The sequence below is a fragment of the Heliconius melpomene genome, chromosome 17 (genome assembly GCF_056956725.1).
Source record: "Heliconius melpomene rosina isolate 202511_hmr_F chromosome 17, ASM5695672v1, whole genome shotgun sequence".
Taxonomy (NCBI): domain Eukaryota; kingdom Metazoa; phylum Arthropoda; class Insecta; order Lepidoptera; family Nymphalidae; genus Heliconius; species Heliconius melpomene.
Window position 1 is genome coordinate 3127149 of NC_140405.1, and position 16989 is coordinate 3144137.

The following is a 16989-nucleotide window of genomic DNA, read 5'->3' on the forward strand; positions in this document are numbered from 1 at the left end:
TAACGTGAGCTAAAAAGTTTATTCAAACTCTTTATTTTTATTGAAACAATCACGTCATCTAAATTACTAAGACATGATTTTACAAAAATCTTTCATTTATAATTTCACGACTTTTTCTCATAGAGCAAAGGAAACCTCCAAGACTCACGGCTAGGTTAAGCGTGCCAAGTAATGATATTCAACAAAATAAGAGTTTATTATTAAGAAGTTTATTTTATTAATTAATATTTTAGAAAACGTAAAGTTCGTCGTTCATTCGTCACTACAAAGTTCGCTCCCCAATCGAGGAAATGAAATATTTATTTAAATTTATATTACCATTTTTTGGTCTGGTGTCCAGACAAAGCGCGGAGTTCACGTGGAGACAATGTCTTCAAAATTCGGCAGAAAATGGGGAACGGAGTGTCTTAACACTAGGTTCCCTCTGCCCACCCTGCTGGGCGCGGGATACAGCGTGAAGCCGATTTATGTATATATTATTTGGGTAACTATATACTTAACATAGTTAAGTACCTATATATTCTACAAGTTACAAAACACACATCTTACACTTCAATCTTATAACTGTACAGAAAAATAGTGTAAATAATATGATTATTTTTACATCCAGTTTAAATTTCGTTAAGATTTTTTTAATGGATACTAAGAAAATAAACTTTTACGTTAAGAGATGTATATCATAGCTCCCCTACTATAAGAGTAAGAGGCAAAAACATTGGTATGTCTTTATTTTGAATGAAAAAACAAAATAATAAAAGTAAAACGGTTCAATAGAAGCCACTCAAATTTACACCATGCTAATCCTGCTGAACCCTCTAGAGGTACTTATTCGAATTAAACTATAAAACATGTGTTTTGAAAATATTTTTTAAAATTTGTTTTAATACTGCAAAATGAATAATGAAAAATAATTTAGAGAAGATATAATCACAGAAAGCTCTACATGTTACTTTTGATATCATGTTATCAATTCCGTTCATCCAACCTCTGGTACATCCTTAGTATAAACCTATCAAACATTCTGGTAACAGAGATAAAAATTTCATGATAGTTTTTTTTCAAAAAAATAATTGTACGACTTTAAAAATAAGATTATCATATTTTGATCTTCAATTTATTAAATTTTTATTTCACCAAATTATGTAGCCTTTCGTTTTGCTTATCTAAAAAAAATTACCAAAATCTCCTCCCACATTTTCTAACCAGAATGATAGCAAACCATACATGTGTAGAAACATTTTTACAAATGTCAGCTAATCAAACATTAACATTTTTTTCGTATGATGTAATGGACCTCAACATTTATGGAATAAAACAACAGTAGAACATTATAAATTCATATATTTTCAAAGACCTCGGTCAAAATATCAATTCGAATATTTACCAAAATAATTTATACATAATTATGTATTTTGAGATTTAAACGGCTATCAAATTAAACAACAAATATAATAGCAAAATTACTAAAGTAATTTTTGGTTTTATAATAATTAACTTAAAACCAGTTGTACTTTCTCTATGGCAAGGTAAATTTTTAATTGTTAACTAAACAGACATTACAACGTGCAGATAATAAAATATTTTAGATAATATAGATAAGATATATGAAATGTTGAATATATAGATATATTCTGGCATCTATTGCTAGTTATTAAAAAACACTGATTTAATATATAAAATAGAAATAACATATTCTTTAAGCACATGAAATAATATTGTTTTTTAGAAATCCAGTTGAATGAAAAAAAATTTTGTATTATAATAAAAATTGTATTAAAATCGTTATAACAAAAAACGATAACAGATAAGATAAAAAAAACAGTTCTCAAGTTATTCAAATCGTTTCACAAATTAAAGTTTATGTATACACAGATGTAGCAATTATTTAAGATGATTACATTTATATTATCAAAATCTACGGAACTTATATTTTGATCGTAATATAACAAAAAAAGTACATATCTAACATACACATGTCAAAAAACCATTTAAAAAATTTTCGTGAATAGAATTATTTTAATTAATGGAATGACTAAATTGAGGCGGAACTTTAATCATATAATATCAAATGAAATGCAAAAATATTATAAAATTACATACTAAACAATATTTGAAAGAAAATAAAAAAGACGAAGAAATATAATTATATTTCTTAAGATCAATTGATCTTAAATAATGAATTACATTAATTTGTATAAAGTTGTAAAAAAAATATACACCAATTTAAATACAATAATAACCAAAATACCACCGTCAAATAAATAGTAAGTATAATTATAATATACTAAATACAAAAAAACTGTGTACAATTTTAATACAGAAAGATAAGACAGACATATTTACGCTTATTACATACATATATGGCTACTGTTCATTTAGTAACATTTGAGAGTAGACATATTTTGATTAATTACATATTATTATTGCTTACTTATTGAAAATCTATAAACTGTGGATATAAAATATTATTCTCAGGCACAGTAAAGACTCGATTAATCGATTATACTTTTAAGTTTTTTTGTTCATTTATTTCTGTATTTATATTAGGTACATAGTTTATATTATATATCATTGCATATATACATGGATCTTAAGTTTGTACTATTGTATGTTATCTGTTTTATTGTACAACCATTACTGACATATGTAGATAAGCCGAATAAAAAATAAATCGTAAGACAACAGCAATAAGTGGAAATTAAAGTAATTTAATGTATATAATTGAGGCAGCTTCGATACTCGTTCGCTACGCTCGCTGCCATATAATGATATAAAACTCTTTGAACTATGTATTTTTATCGTATTATAGCATTTTTTTATATTGACGCTGTATTCCGCATATAAGATAGGTTGATGTAGACAATATATTTCAAGTTTGAATAACCGAGTCTTTACTTTACACCATTAATCATGTATTACTTATGCTACGTTCATATTGTTCATATTATAGAAAAAAAGAACAATATATCTCTTTCATCGTCAAGAGAGAAAGCAAGACAAAAACTGCTTAATCTAAATGTAATATGTATATTTTGTTCTCACATATATAATCGGTGTTTGCATATATTTAAGGTTTTTAGCTTCACGGTATGTCCTGCATGTGACATAATAGGTAGAGGGAACCTATTTTTAAGAGACTTCGGTTTCCACTTTCCGCAAAAATTTAGATATATTGTGTGTTGGGTGAGGGAGCTCAACGGCAAAATTTTTCTTCTTATCTCTGATAAGTAAAAGAAACCAAGGAAAAGAAAATAATTCTTTCCTATAAGTGGGAATCGAACCCACAAACTGAGTTGAGTTTCAGTCAGACGCTGTGCCACTGCGCCACGGCGGCCTCGTATAATATTAAATATACTCGTATATAGATACATACTATAAACATAGCAGTATTATAGAATAGTGATCACTGAATATACCCATTATTCGTATTTTTTATTTTTTTTGTATGAATTGTATATTTGTATAAATTCATACAAAGGTCTAGGTTGTATTAAAAAAGTTTTTACAAAATTCTATTGATTATATTTAACGCCATGGAATCAAATAGTCAAGGAAAGTTTCCATGTTTTTGTAATATTTGCGTTTCCTCAATCTGGAAAAAAATATCCAACAATTAACAAAAAAATTACATAGATCTTCTTCCTCTTCGATCTTTTTTTCGGTCTACCTTCATTTTTCTGCCTACCTTACAAGTTTTTTGAATGAACTGTTAAACTGTTTAGACACAACCAAGACATAGAATTAAATTTATTCTTCTTTAGATTTCATTTTATTTTCGCCATATAACATCAAACACATTGTAGCGTGTAAGCATGCTTTGGCCGGAAGGAACTTGTCGTCGAAGGATAACGCGTAGCGGTACATCCAAACTGCTGGGTCGTATTCCGCCTGGAAATTAGTTTTTAGTATTATAATGTATGGAGATTACTAAGGATATATTTTATTAGAAATATGTTTTTTTTAATACAAGCAGTGATTGTTTATTCCTACGAATGGTAAATGAACCACAACCATCGTTTTTAATGTCAGACGGCCGCAAATCTTTATTTTAAAAATAATTTTTCCTTTTAAAGAAATTACAGATATTAAGTCAAGGTTTTATTTTATTTTTTTTGGGAATTTTACTTTGAACATAATGAAATTACATTAAATTACTGTAATATTTTTTTAAAGTTCACAATCAACTATTATATAAATTGATCTTAACTTATTTTTGAAATAGCATCATCACAAAAACAATTGGTTTAATATTGCATATATACCTACATATAAGTGTAAATAGAAGTGCATAAAAGTGTGCAAAGCTGATAACAAAATCAAATACTTTTACAATTATTATGAATGTATATATAATAAATAATAAAATATTTTATCCTTTACATTAAAGCATATTTTTTTGCAAAATTAATCCCTTTTGCCTATAAGAAATCGGTTTTAAGGTTTCCATTGCACATTTAAGTTACTGTATCATTGTTAATATTTGTGGAATAAAGTTAATATTTATTTAAAAATTTCCTATAACGCATAAATACTTACAAGATATGTATGAGAGACACCCACTATCAAAGCCTCGATTTTACTCTTGGGTGAGAAATAAAATGACAGATACGCCACATCCTTCGCGTCATTTTGTTTCGATTGCCTGAAGGAAAAATATTTAATAATTATTAATTAAAGTTAAATATCAATATCAATGTTTAGTTTTTAACCGACTTCCGTAAGGAGGCTATTAATTTGATTGTATTATTTTTTTATGTTTGTTACCTTAGAACTTTTGACTAAGCAAACCAATTTTAATGAGTCTTTTTTTACTTGAAAGCTGGTGCTTCCCGTGTGGTCCCATTTTAATTTGGTCCATTTCTGATAATGGTACCCATAAGAATAATTCAATATCACGCAAACGTAGTAGTTTGATGAGAGTTTGGTTAGGATCTGATTATAGGATCCGGTGGAAGTTGGTTTTTCTTTGTTAAAAATTGTAATTATTATGAATATCTAAAATATTTTTTTATTTACGTATAGATTTAAGTTTCTTTTACTTTCCACTGTATTAAGCTTGGAGACTTGTATGTCTTTCTTGGTTATATAACAGGCAATAATATGCCTAAGAGAAAGTTTCAATCACTAGTGGATTCTGTAAGATGCTTATTTATTCTTTATAACAACATGCAAAAATTAAACAATAGTTTTACACATTGACCAAGTTATCAACCCATCAACACACACGTGCACATACTCACACGCGCACGTACTCGCATGCACACATGCACGCACACGCGCACGTACACACTCACATGTGCAGAAGAGCGGCGAGAGCGCGCAGGGCGTGAGGGCGCGCGTGTGCGGGCGCGAGGCGGTGCGCGGCGGCGAGGCAACGCAGCGCGCACGCACCGCGCCCACCTGCGCCGCACCACCAGCCCGCGGCCAGCGTGCCCGCCCACGAGCCAGGACGCTGCAGGCGAGATACGACAGTTATGTATTTATACACTATAACATACTTAAAAATTGAGTGCAATGTGAAAAAATCTGGACAAGCGTATTCCGTACAAATATTGGAGGCCTCGAGTTTTTCTAAAATTCAAGCATCTACCTCATTTGAACTAGCGGCTAATACCAAATTTTACCCCCCTTTTAAAATTCTTTATTTTTAGGATTTACCTTGTAGATGCTAGCTGCCAAATTTCGTAATTATAGGTCAACCGGAAGTACCCTATTGATATTGATTTCCTTTGTAGTATCGAAATACGCGTTTTTTTTGCTATATAAGAGGCCATATGTTTTTAAGTGAAAGTAGAAATACGATTTGAGGAAATGAAGAGACCGTAGATCTGAGTATATGATTGAATTTCAACTCGATATCTCCAAGCATTCCCGAGATAGAGGTTTTTGACAGACATGCAGACAGACGGACAACAAAGTGATCTTACAAGGATTATTTTTCCTTAAAAGGTACGAGACCCTAAAAACAGCGTACAAACCAAAACTCACACTATCCACATATTTAGCAATCTTAGCGCCCAGAGTAGCATAATCGAAGTAATCAAACATTTCCGCGAACTGATGCATCAAACTCAGAACCGGTTCCCAACCCTCGGAACTGATTCGCGATATCTTCTCAGCGGCGAAATCCTCCATAGGGTCAGTTGTTAGGCGACATTCTGGAACTTTCTTGTTGGATGGCGTCATGGATGATATTTCTGATGGGAGCCTGTGGAATAAAAAAATATATAGTTAATTTCTTTTATGTAGTGTAAGAGTTTATTCTTGGTGGTTGTATGTTCAATGCCTACGTACAATAAGTACGGCCGATGTGTCGTGACCACCTTGAAGCTAAGCGCTCTAAACTTTTGCGCATTGTACACTCGGAAGGAATATAGTTAAAAGTAAGAATCCTTAAATCAAACCGGCGCAGCCATCTTCAGCTACCTTTGAGGCGGCCACCGCTCATCGATTGTACTTTATTTGTTTTAATTGTAAATAAAATACTTAAACAAAGAAGCACGATAAATAATATAGTAAACAAAACTAAAATTGCGTATTAACAATACATTTTCAGAAGAAACAGACGAATAATTCTTATATTAAATTTTACATATATGGACATATATAAACTTACTCAACATTAGACTCAGTGAGCAATTGTCTAAAACTGACAATATGTAGCCAATAACCGAGTTGCAAGTGGTGATAGTTGCAATCCTCCTCCTTTATAGCAAGGTCCTCAGGCTTCATACCTGTGTGGCATATCTAATTTTATTGTTATGATGGATAGATGAAAATAAGAGGCATAAATAAATTGGTATGTTGAGGCCGTCATGGCGTAGTAGAACAGCGTCTGCCTGGGCTTGTAAAAAACGACGGTTTCGGTTTGATACCATTAGGAGAAATTTATTATTTAAAATAGTTATGGTAATATTAAAATGTGCTTTGAGATTTTACCAGAATGTCTGTACAAGCTGACAGCAATGTCTATGATAGTAAAGTAAATAGAATTGAACAATATGTGTTATTGCTTTCAGATCATACTTATTCCGTATATAACATTACATTTATGTATATATTGAAATATTAACAGACTTAATGTATGAACAAAATACAAAAATTTTAAGCCATTTATTTCTTTCATAACAAAATCACTTAGCCCTAACTTTTATATGCTAAAAATAAACAAACATTCATGTATTTACATATTTATATAAAACTTTTCTGTTAGGAGGAGTCCAGGAGGCATTTATAGTCACACTTTGTGCCCCTACGCCACGACTAGCCTCTAAAGAAGAGAGAAAAAAAAATCAATCACTTACTCTTACAGCCCAACGTCCCACATCCCATTAAAGCAGTTTCTATAGTCCGCACCATGCTATCATAGTGGGCGTGGTGGGCGAGCCGGTCCGCTTTGTCGATGGGTGTGTTGTCTATGAAACGGTCGAAGAATGTGGAATCTGCCTGATCAGGGGTCTGGATACCTTGTTTTTCTTGGAGAAGACGGACTAGTGTGCTTGTGTCCGCTGGAAAGTTGAATTTGCTTTTAAGCAGCTTCACCCACATTGCATGATAGGCGTAGGGAAGTTAAGACGCTGTTTTCCCTGTCTTGTAAATTTGGAAGTGGAAGCGTAAAACTCAACTATGCACTTCAACTGCCAGAGGGGTTTAAATATTAATACTTATTTCTCCGAATGAGAATTGAACTCACAACTTTCGCGTATATAGCCCTATTCTCTTTACCTTTTATATATGTAAAGAGGTGCTCCTGAGTCTGATCTGATAAAGTAGGTCTTAGATGAAAATATTACAGAAGTGTTTATATATTTATTTTTTAATTTTATATATAAGTCTGTCAAAGAATTGTAAAAAAATAAATTAGTATTAGTATTAGTTAGATTATTATCTTTTCATTCATATTATACAGATTTTCGTTATACACTAAAGTATAACCAGTAATAATGTGTTAAAAAATATATATTTACTTCGTTCTTGACTACTAAAACATTGTATGTTAGTCATTTGGCAATTTTCTCCATCCTTTTCACACACCATATTGACTAGAGGCTTTACGTGCGTACAAATGTCGCCTTCTCCAAAATCTAAAAACAATTATAAAAAAAATCAGTTTCACGCGTGTATGCGTATCCTGCACACAGCGGGGTAGGCAATGGGAACCTAGTGTTAAGACACCATCCGTTCCCCACTTTCCGTCGAATTTTGGAGGCATTGCGGAACTCAACGCCGCGCTTTGCCTTGACCCCAGAGACGAATATAATTTATTTGAAGTTATTATTTCTTTATTTAAGCAATTTATTTATGTAAATATATTTATTTTCAACATTTAGAGTAGTAAATTAAAATGTTATTTCTAATTGTACTAAAATATTATTTCTAATGGTAAGCTTATCATAATATTGAGTACTTCTAACTGTATGTTACTAAAAAATGTTACTTCTAACTATATTGTTAAGACACTTCAATTTCCAGACCCGCCGTCTAATTTTTTTGCTGGAGCAGGGAAATGGAAATAATAATTGCTCCGAGTGGGATTTGTGCCAACAATCATGGCGCGTAAATTCAAATTTTACGATTTAATTTACATATTTTTATTGTTTAGTTGTTTGCAGCAAATATGTACAAAGATTGAGCTTAACAGTAAGGACCCCTCTCCACCAGCCAACCTTTTCATGTGGAAAAATAAATGTGTAGGTGTTATATTTTACACCAATTTATATTTAAAATTATATAATAAATTTACGTTACTAAATTTTTTTATTTTAAAAGATTATTCCTTTCCTTACCCATTTCTCTCAGAGCATTTACTTGCTTCAATATGCACGCCCAGCCGTAAAGAAGATTTCGAGCGAGTCCATTCATAAAGTTTTCTTCAACTCTCACAACTTGTTTCAAATGATATATATGTGTATTTCGATGTTTCTTCAACATGTTCAATTCTGCGAGGAGAAAATTTGTTGCTGGCTAAAAGAAAATAGTTTATATATATTTTAGTTAATTATTACATCAAAATTATATCAATACTGTACATAATAGTATATATAATAAATGTATAGAAGTGAAGAAAATCAATTGTATAACCATATAAATCATATACTCAAATAGCATCTATACCATATTTTGATATAATCAAAATTTCCATATGATTTCTTTATTATTGTCAATTTTACATTTATACAACTACAACATTAACGAAATACCTCATACAAACTCAGTCTAAACGATTCCTCCGCAGCCGCCATGGCTTCATCAAAATAGCCCATTTCCAAATAAACAGAACCCAAAGAGATCAGCACTAGATCTCTATATTTCTGAGGAACCCATCGACCGGCGGTGAGAAGACAGTGTAGGGCATTCATATTATTACTACGAACCCTCCAGTAGAGAGAAGAGAGTATGAATACGATCCATTTTGGTGCTAATTTCTGTAATAAAATGGATTACTTATTTCATTTTTTTTTTTATAGATATTATAAAATAAAGCAAATGGACATTTTGCGATATACTCAGAATTATACAGTAGAACACAAGACAAACCTATATATTACTATACTATTTCTCCTGTGGAGAGAGGACAGTGTGAATATCCCCACTAATTTAATGTAATATTAATTGTACTTTCTTTTACATAGATCTGTGTATCTATTTTAACCTATTTTGTAAATCTGTAATTATGTTATTCTTTTCTAAGAATTTGAATGTATTAATTAAAAGTCTGTTAGCAATGTAATGTCTTTACGAAATAACCAATTTCAATAATAACTATAAACTTGATCACGTTTACTGGGTTTGTTAGTTTGAACCACCTACCTAGTGGAACCGTCTTAGCCTAGTGTACGCCTATAATAGTAGTGTATCCTATTAAGCTTTAATTCTCAGGAGACACAAAATCGTACCTAACATATGTATAATTATTATAGATTTTTTTATAAAAATAAAGGTTTTTACAATTTTATAGATCGATTTGTACTCTATTATATAATATAAAATAAAGGTCAATTTTGTATTTTCTTTCTTATGTTATTCTTTCTACCCTTTCTAATGTTATAAAAATGTACGAGTACTTTATAACAAAAAACGGATTAAGCAGGTGTACTCGTTGGGTTTTGTCACTTTGATAGGTAAGAAAACAACAACAAAATGCGTAGACCTACTTATAACAAATAAGAAGGTAATCAACTATGCTACGTAAAAACCAAAAGAATAGCATTACATAACATGACTATAACAATAGTTTTCTTTTAGTTTCATGCTGTATCCCACATATAGCAGACTAGATAGAAGGAAAAATAGTGTTAAAAAAATTATAAGAGTATGTTAATATTATAAAAATATTACCCTCTTCATAGCTACATATATTCTCTGTCCTATTTCAGCGTCTTGCATATGCTTCGCTGCTTCAACATTCCCATCACTCACATATTCGAGTAATTTTAAACGTAAATAACCTGTGTCTACTACTTCTGGTGATAAATGTTGCCTAAAAAAGGTAAGAAAAATATATTTTTTGCATTGAATACTAAAGAGTAAGTTATGATTGTGGTTATTCTATATTTTCAGTTTCACACTGTCCCACTACTAGCGGGGAGGCAGAGGGTACATAGTCTCAAACCACGCGCCAGTGCCACGCTTTAAATCATCACATCATCATTTCCTCGAATGGGAATTAAACGCCGCAACCCGTCGCGTTTACAGGTGTCCAGGTTTGTCTACATTGCTATATGGATACACAATATGGAATTTAAAAGAAATATAGCAAACTAACTTAGATTTCTTAGTGAATCCCGCTGCTTCTTTATCCTGAGGGCATGTGGGGGGATGCCAAGGCAGCTCATACTCTTCTGTTAGAGGTGTCTCTAACTTTTGTGTGAGAAGAAATTTCATTCTGTAATAATAGGTTTCTTTTAAGCATCAGCAGAGTGGGCTGGTTAGTTTTTTCTTGGTACCAGGAAGTGAAAATAATTACAACTATATTTAATATAAGTGGAATCTTTCCTAATAACTGGAAGATGGCATGCATCAAAGTTATTATATTCATTAATAAAATTCATTCCTCCGAGACAAAGTCTAACCCACAACTGTCGCGTTTGGAGTCAGACAAATGTCAGAACCTATTAATCATTTTCATTTTGTCCCTCTAATAACGAGACAAGGCGTTTAGTTGCGTTCCACTAATTAACACGCCATTGCGTGTTCATGTTCGTGACGTGTCTCAAAAAATTTTTTACATTTAAGAGGAAAGCGGAGAACGGAGAATTCTAGGTTCTTTCTTCCTACCTTCAAACATAATTATTCTCATTTCACTAAAACTTAATAAAACATGATACATTACTGTATCAAAGAATTTTACAAATTATTTCCATTTACGCTGTATCCCGCACACAGAAGGATAGGCAGAGGGAACCTAGTGTTAATACACTCTATTCCCCACTTTCTGCCGAATTCTGGAGACTGCATGTTGAGGGGTAGAACTCAACGCCCCACTTTGCCTCGACACCGGAGCGAAAAAATGGAAATATAAAGGTAAATAAATATTTCACTTCTTTGAGTGGGGATCGAATCCACATCCCTCGCGTTACAGCCACACCCTTATGCCGCTGCGCCACGACGGCATCAATACAATTAAATTTACAATTGTTTATAGCAAATATTATAGGTATTCTTTCTTCTTACCTAATACCCTTATTTTCAAAAGGCATAAAAACAGGGAAAATTGCCTCCACATTTTGTGGAAAGTTTGGTGCTGTTTCCTTGCAAATTTTGTTTGTAGGCCATTCAATTTCCGTGTCAAAATCGGCTTTATTTCTATTTACAGTCATTGTTAGTGGATACCTAACGAAAAATATGTATATTAAAATTATATTTATGAATAAATCAAATCAAATCAGCACAGAGGGAACCTAGTGATAAGACACTCCGATCCCCATGTTCCGCCGGATTTTGGAAACATTGCGTGTTGAGTGGCGGAACTTAACGCCGCCTTTTGCCTTGACACCAGAGCGAAGAAAGGGAAATATAAATTGTAAGTAAATATTTCATCTCCTCAAGTAGGGATCGAACCCACAACCAGTCGGTTTACAGTCACACTTTGAGCCCCTGCGCCACGACTGGCCTCAAATATATTTTATTTAAATGTGTACATATTTTTATAACAACACACTTACATAACTATCCCAGTCTCATATTCTGTCAACTCCTCTTCAGCTGCTGGCTGCTTCTTGTCATTTGGGAATTTAGGACCTGGTTTGATATCATTTGGATCTCTTTTTATTTTAATACCTATTAAAAAAATATTGAAATAAATTATTACATAACAACAAATTTGTTAACATTTTGAAATTATAATTTATTACACTAAAAAACAGACGGTATCTAGATCCTGCTCCTGTTACCTTATTTTTTTTATACCTATAATTCTTTTCTTCTCAAAAGGTATTGGAGACAAGTTATTAAATATATAAGTATGTTTGAAAATTTACACACCGACATCTGATGTAATGTGTATAAATTATGTAAGTATTAAATAATCAATAAAAAGTACCATATAACAAATTCAAAGTAAATTAACATTTTTTAAAATAAATAATAATAAGGCGTTCACGGAACAGCGGCACGTCTGCCTCTATACGCGACGGTTGTGGGTTCGATTCTCATTTATTTATATGCGTCATACAACTCGCAGCGATGATTTTGCCACTCACTCAAGCAAGGTCACGTAAGTTGAGCGGTGCGGGGGGAACGGAGTGTCTTAACACTAGGTTTCCTCTGTCTACCCTTCTTTATAAGGGATACATACAACCTGAAGCTAAAAAAATTATACCAAACTAAAACTAACCTGGAAACGAATCTTGAAATGGTTTATTCTGATCTCTTAAATCAAATAAAATAAAATCTTCTTCGGGTTTTTCGCCCTTTATAGAAACATAAGGAATGTTAGCTTTCTTATTAACATGTTGTATTAAACGCTCTAACCCGTATATAGTATCTACAACATCTACGCCTTTTCTGCCTAATTTCTCGTCATTGTATATTGGGAAACCGTCAATAAAATATTTTATTAAGGAATTCTTTTCCATTTGTACTTTTAATTCTTTTATATCTAAGCCGGTTATCACGGCCATTCTCTCGTTATTCTTTTCTTCATTTCTATATTCTGAAATTTTTAGTAATTGTGTAATGTGTATAGACCAACTCGGTTCGACTCAACTCGATTCAGGGGGCCAGTAAATATACATGCACATATGGTCTATATGCAGGTATCTTCTCTGTCAAAGTATAATATTAAGCTACGTGATCCTACATTTCATAATAAAACTAACAAGTCTAAACCAACTATCACAAGATTGAATTTATGATATTATTTATGTGTCACCAAAATGTCGATTGTTCAGTTTTATACTGCGACAAGAGGTCTGCCACGTAATATATTGATACTTAGATAGACACGTAGATACTTTTAATTAAATCTACCCGTAAATTTAGTATTAATGTACGATAGTATTTGTATGCGAGTATATTGTGTGTGATGACAAACTTTCCCCTGCTAATAATGACAGGGTTGTATATTGAAGAAATAGTTATGGCCACTCCCTTCTGGTCCGTGAAAGTTGTAAGTTTAAATACCATGTGGGTATTTTTAAGTATAATATTTAAAATAATTCCCGATTTGTGCTTGATTTGATTCCGATTTTGAATTGGCTTCTGTCACCCGAAAAGCAATATTTCTGAATGAACCTTAATAAAATGGCATGATAAGCGAATTTGGCAATGAAAAATATTTTTTGTTATATATTATTCATAAATTAATTTTAATATATTACCATATTCCTCTGCACTTTTAATGGTTCTCAAAAACTCTGCTTGCATTCGCGGCCATGAAGCTTCCTTATTACCATATTCATTTAATTCTTCACAAAGCTTGTTTAAAGTTCTAGAAATAATTAAATATAATTTTGATTAATATGACCATTACAATGATTAAATATAATTATTGTCTATTTATTATATTTCTATATCTTATTTATAACTAGTTAAGTAATTAGTCTGAAAAACAAGTATTGCATTTAATTTGTAAACCTTTTCATCATATCAATATAATTTATGAATATTACGAACTAATTTAGTGTTTTACTAGAAAAATGCATAAAAATATAACACATACACACATAAAGGACGATGTAATCACGATTTCAGATAAGCAGTTACATTCAATAATGATTGTTAGGTTTCTTTAATGATTTTCTATTTCAAAGTTGTTTTAAACACTATTCTTGCCACTGTTAAAAAATAAAAAATATATGCAAACATAGTAACTCAATGCACTTACTCTCTTATAGCCTGAATCCTAAGAGCTAATTTTGCATGACACTTGACTCCATATCTATACTTTTGAGCCAATTCCATTCTAGGATTCAATTTTAATGTTCTGTCATAAAATTTTAAGGACATATTGTATTCTCCAATCACAGAATATGCATTTGCTATAGAAAAATGGCTGACATAATTAGTTCTATCATGCTCAATTGCTGCATTTAGAATAATTATAGCATCATCTGTTTTGCCACTTCTGTGTAAAACTACTCCGAGGCTACCCAGGGCGACATCTTTGTACTCTCTGAAAGTGTAATAGAATATTATATTTAGTAGTTATATTTAGTGTTTATATTGTTTTATAGCTTCTTTCTCTATTCTGCATATAGCAGAGTAGTCAAAGTGAACCTAAAGATTATATTTTTATGTATTGTTTTACAAGACTTTAACTGTCTGTGTTTTATTTGATCCTGTAGTGTTCTTAATTAGGTTGTTGATTGGAAGAAAAGTTAGATCAGTCTCTTAGTAAAATTGATCAATAGCCTGGGTTAACTTGAACTAGAAGTATCCTCATTAATGATAGATAAATATTTGGTAATTGAAAGACTAGAAGAGTTCTTCGAAAAGCCATTTATTGTATTTGATGTTACTACTGCTCTCCTAGGATGTTTGGGTTGGTTGATAATAGTCATTGACAATGTTAATTGTGGTTAAAGGAGAGTCTTAATATTAAGTTCCCCCCTTAATGTGGAGACACTGCTTTCCCCACACTCTGCCCAAATTTAAAATTAATAGACAATAACAACTATGATTAGAACATAGTGTGTTGAGAGTCACAACTCACAGTGCTACATTCTGTCTTGACAACTGTGACCAGCAAAAAAAAAACAATCCATTCTCCTGAAGGGAAACTAAATTTACAATCATATTCAGATTATATCAGACCATTTACAATTCAAAATGAAATTCAAATTCAAAATATTCTTTATTCAAATAAACTTTATAAGCACTTTTGAATCGTCGAATGTACATGTCAACAAAAAGCTACCACCGGTTCGGAAGGCAGTTCTGCTGAGAAGAGCCGGCAATAAACTCAACAGTTGCTCTTTTTAAAGTCAATGGTATATTTTACTATTACATTAGCTGGCAGCTGTCCTGCCTGACATTCAATAGACATTAATTCCATACATGCTTATCCTCTAAATATTCTTGAACAGTGTAATAAGCTTTACTTGTTAGAATTTTTTTTACAGATATTTTAAATTTTGGAAGTGGCAAATTAAGAATATATATAATGCCACAATAGCCTTTATTATTCTTCCTCTTAGTATTACAAATTGTTATGTTACCTTGGTGCATAATGCAAGGCTCGCCTGGAACATTCTATAGCTTTGGGTGCATTGCCTCTAACCCTCCAATATAATGAGGCCATGTTATAATGTAGCCAAGAAGAACTATTATGTCTCAATATACTAGCAAGCCAATGACCATATTGATCTGCCGTCATTATGGGAGATATCATCTCAGGTAAAACATACTCTGGATTAGCAGACAGATTCTCCCTTTGCAACATGCTCTGTAATGTTTATAGTTAATATTATTTGCTATGATAACTATTATACACAAAAAGAATTCAAAAAATAAAGTAAGTTCATGACAATTAGAAATAAAAAATGAACATTTATTGTAAAGTAAGTTTTTTCTTAAGTATTAGGGAATTATTGCAAAATTTTAATAAGGAATATGTGTTACATGGTCTTACCTCTAAATGTTCAAAAGCAAACATGCTAAATTTTAATGAAGAAAACTTTTTACAGTCAGGAATTTCATTATTTGGTCCATAATAAAGACTTGGGAGTTGAAATTCATCTGAATGGATTTTCTTAGATCCATCTTCAAGTAAGCCAGCATACCAATCAATTGAGTTTATGTTACCGGATTTTGAACAATCTTCATCATGAGCTATTTGACGCCCAACGTCGGTATATTTACCAACATCAGCCCAAAGCTTATCAATTGTTGTTTGTCGCTTAGTGAGATCTTTAAAAAGGTCAAAAACTCCATCCCAACGCTTTTCTTGATTTAGAAATGCCAAAAGATCATAAGGGCGAGCCATATCAAACGGCGAGTCAAGCTGAAATATATAAACATTTCTCTATCACTTCCGTGTTATTTTTTTTGTTTCAAATTTGATAAAATGTTAATATTTTAGAGTAAATAAGTTAAAACGGAAATTACTATCATACCCTTGGTTGAATTAAACCACTTTCGGTAACCATCCAATGACTAGAAGCACGAATTTCTACAAAACACGCAATGCACGAACTAAATAACCACAAAAGTCTTGATAGAGACATGGTAAAATTTATTTAAGTTCAACTTAATTTAAGATTCATTAATATTTATTTAGAAACAGAATAATTTTTAGTTTTTGCTTCAATGCAAACACCAACAAACCAAGCCCTATGTTAACACATGACAAACTGGCAATTGGCGGATGCCGAATTGCCGACTGCCGATATAAGTGTCATATCATAAATGTCAATAATATCGACTTTTAAAAGTTGCCATGTAAATTAAAATTACATAAAGGAATTAGACATTTTATCCTACTGAGCTTAAGAGTTATATTAAATAACATCCGCTAAATAATTTGACAGAATTATTGTTAATAAATGT

General features: G+C 31.7%; 1 protein-coding gene across 2 annotated transcripts; it reads right to left on the bottom strand.

Moving 5' to 3' along the window:
* Window positions 1-1064: 1064 nt before the first annotated feature.
* On the bottom strand, window positions 1065-16831 carry LOC146529846 (tetratricopeptide repeat protein 17). 2 transcript variants are annotated; one of them, XR_014878922.1, is made up of 20 exons: window positions 16557-16831; window positions 16073-16444; window positions 15660-15886; window positions 14327-14614; window positions 13821-13930; window positions 12836-13153; window positions 12165-12279; window positions 11674-11832; window positions 10766-10885; window positions 10339-10480; window positions 9201-9425; window positions 8787-8964; window positions 7968-8084; window positions 7305-7508; window positions 6617-6734; window positions 5989-6208; window positions 5295-5452; window positions 4537-4642; window positions 3686-3888; window positions 1065-3592 (listed from the first exon to the last, which is right to left on the bottom strand). XR_014878922.1 is itself a non-coding variant. In XM_085200466.1 (19 exons), exons 1-19 carry the CDS (start codon window positions 16665-16667, stop codon window positions 3748-3750), a joined length of 3429 nt encoding a protein of 1142 aa, XP_085056592.1. In that variant the 5' UTR covers window positions 16668-16831; the 3' UTR covers window positions 1065-3747. The 2 variants fall into 2 exon arrangements, 1 of the variants encoding a protein (XP_085056592.1); XM_085200466.1 differs by having other exon boundaries at window positions 1065-3888.
* Window positions 16832-16989: the final 158 nt, after the last annotated feature.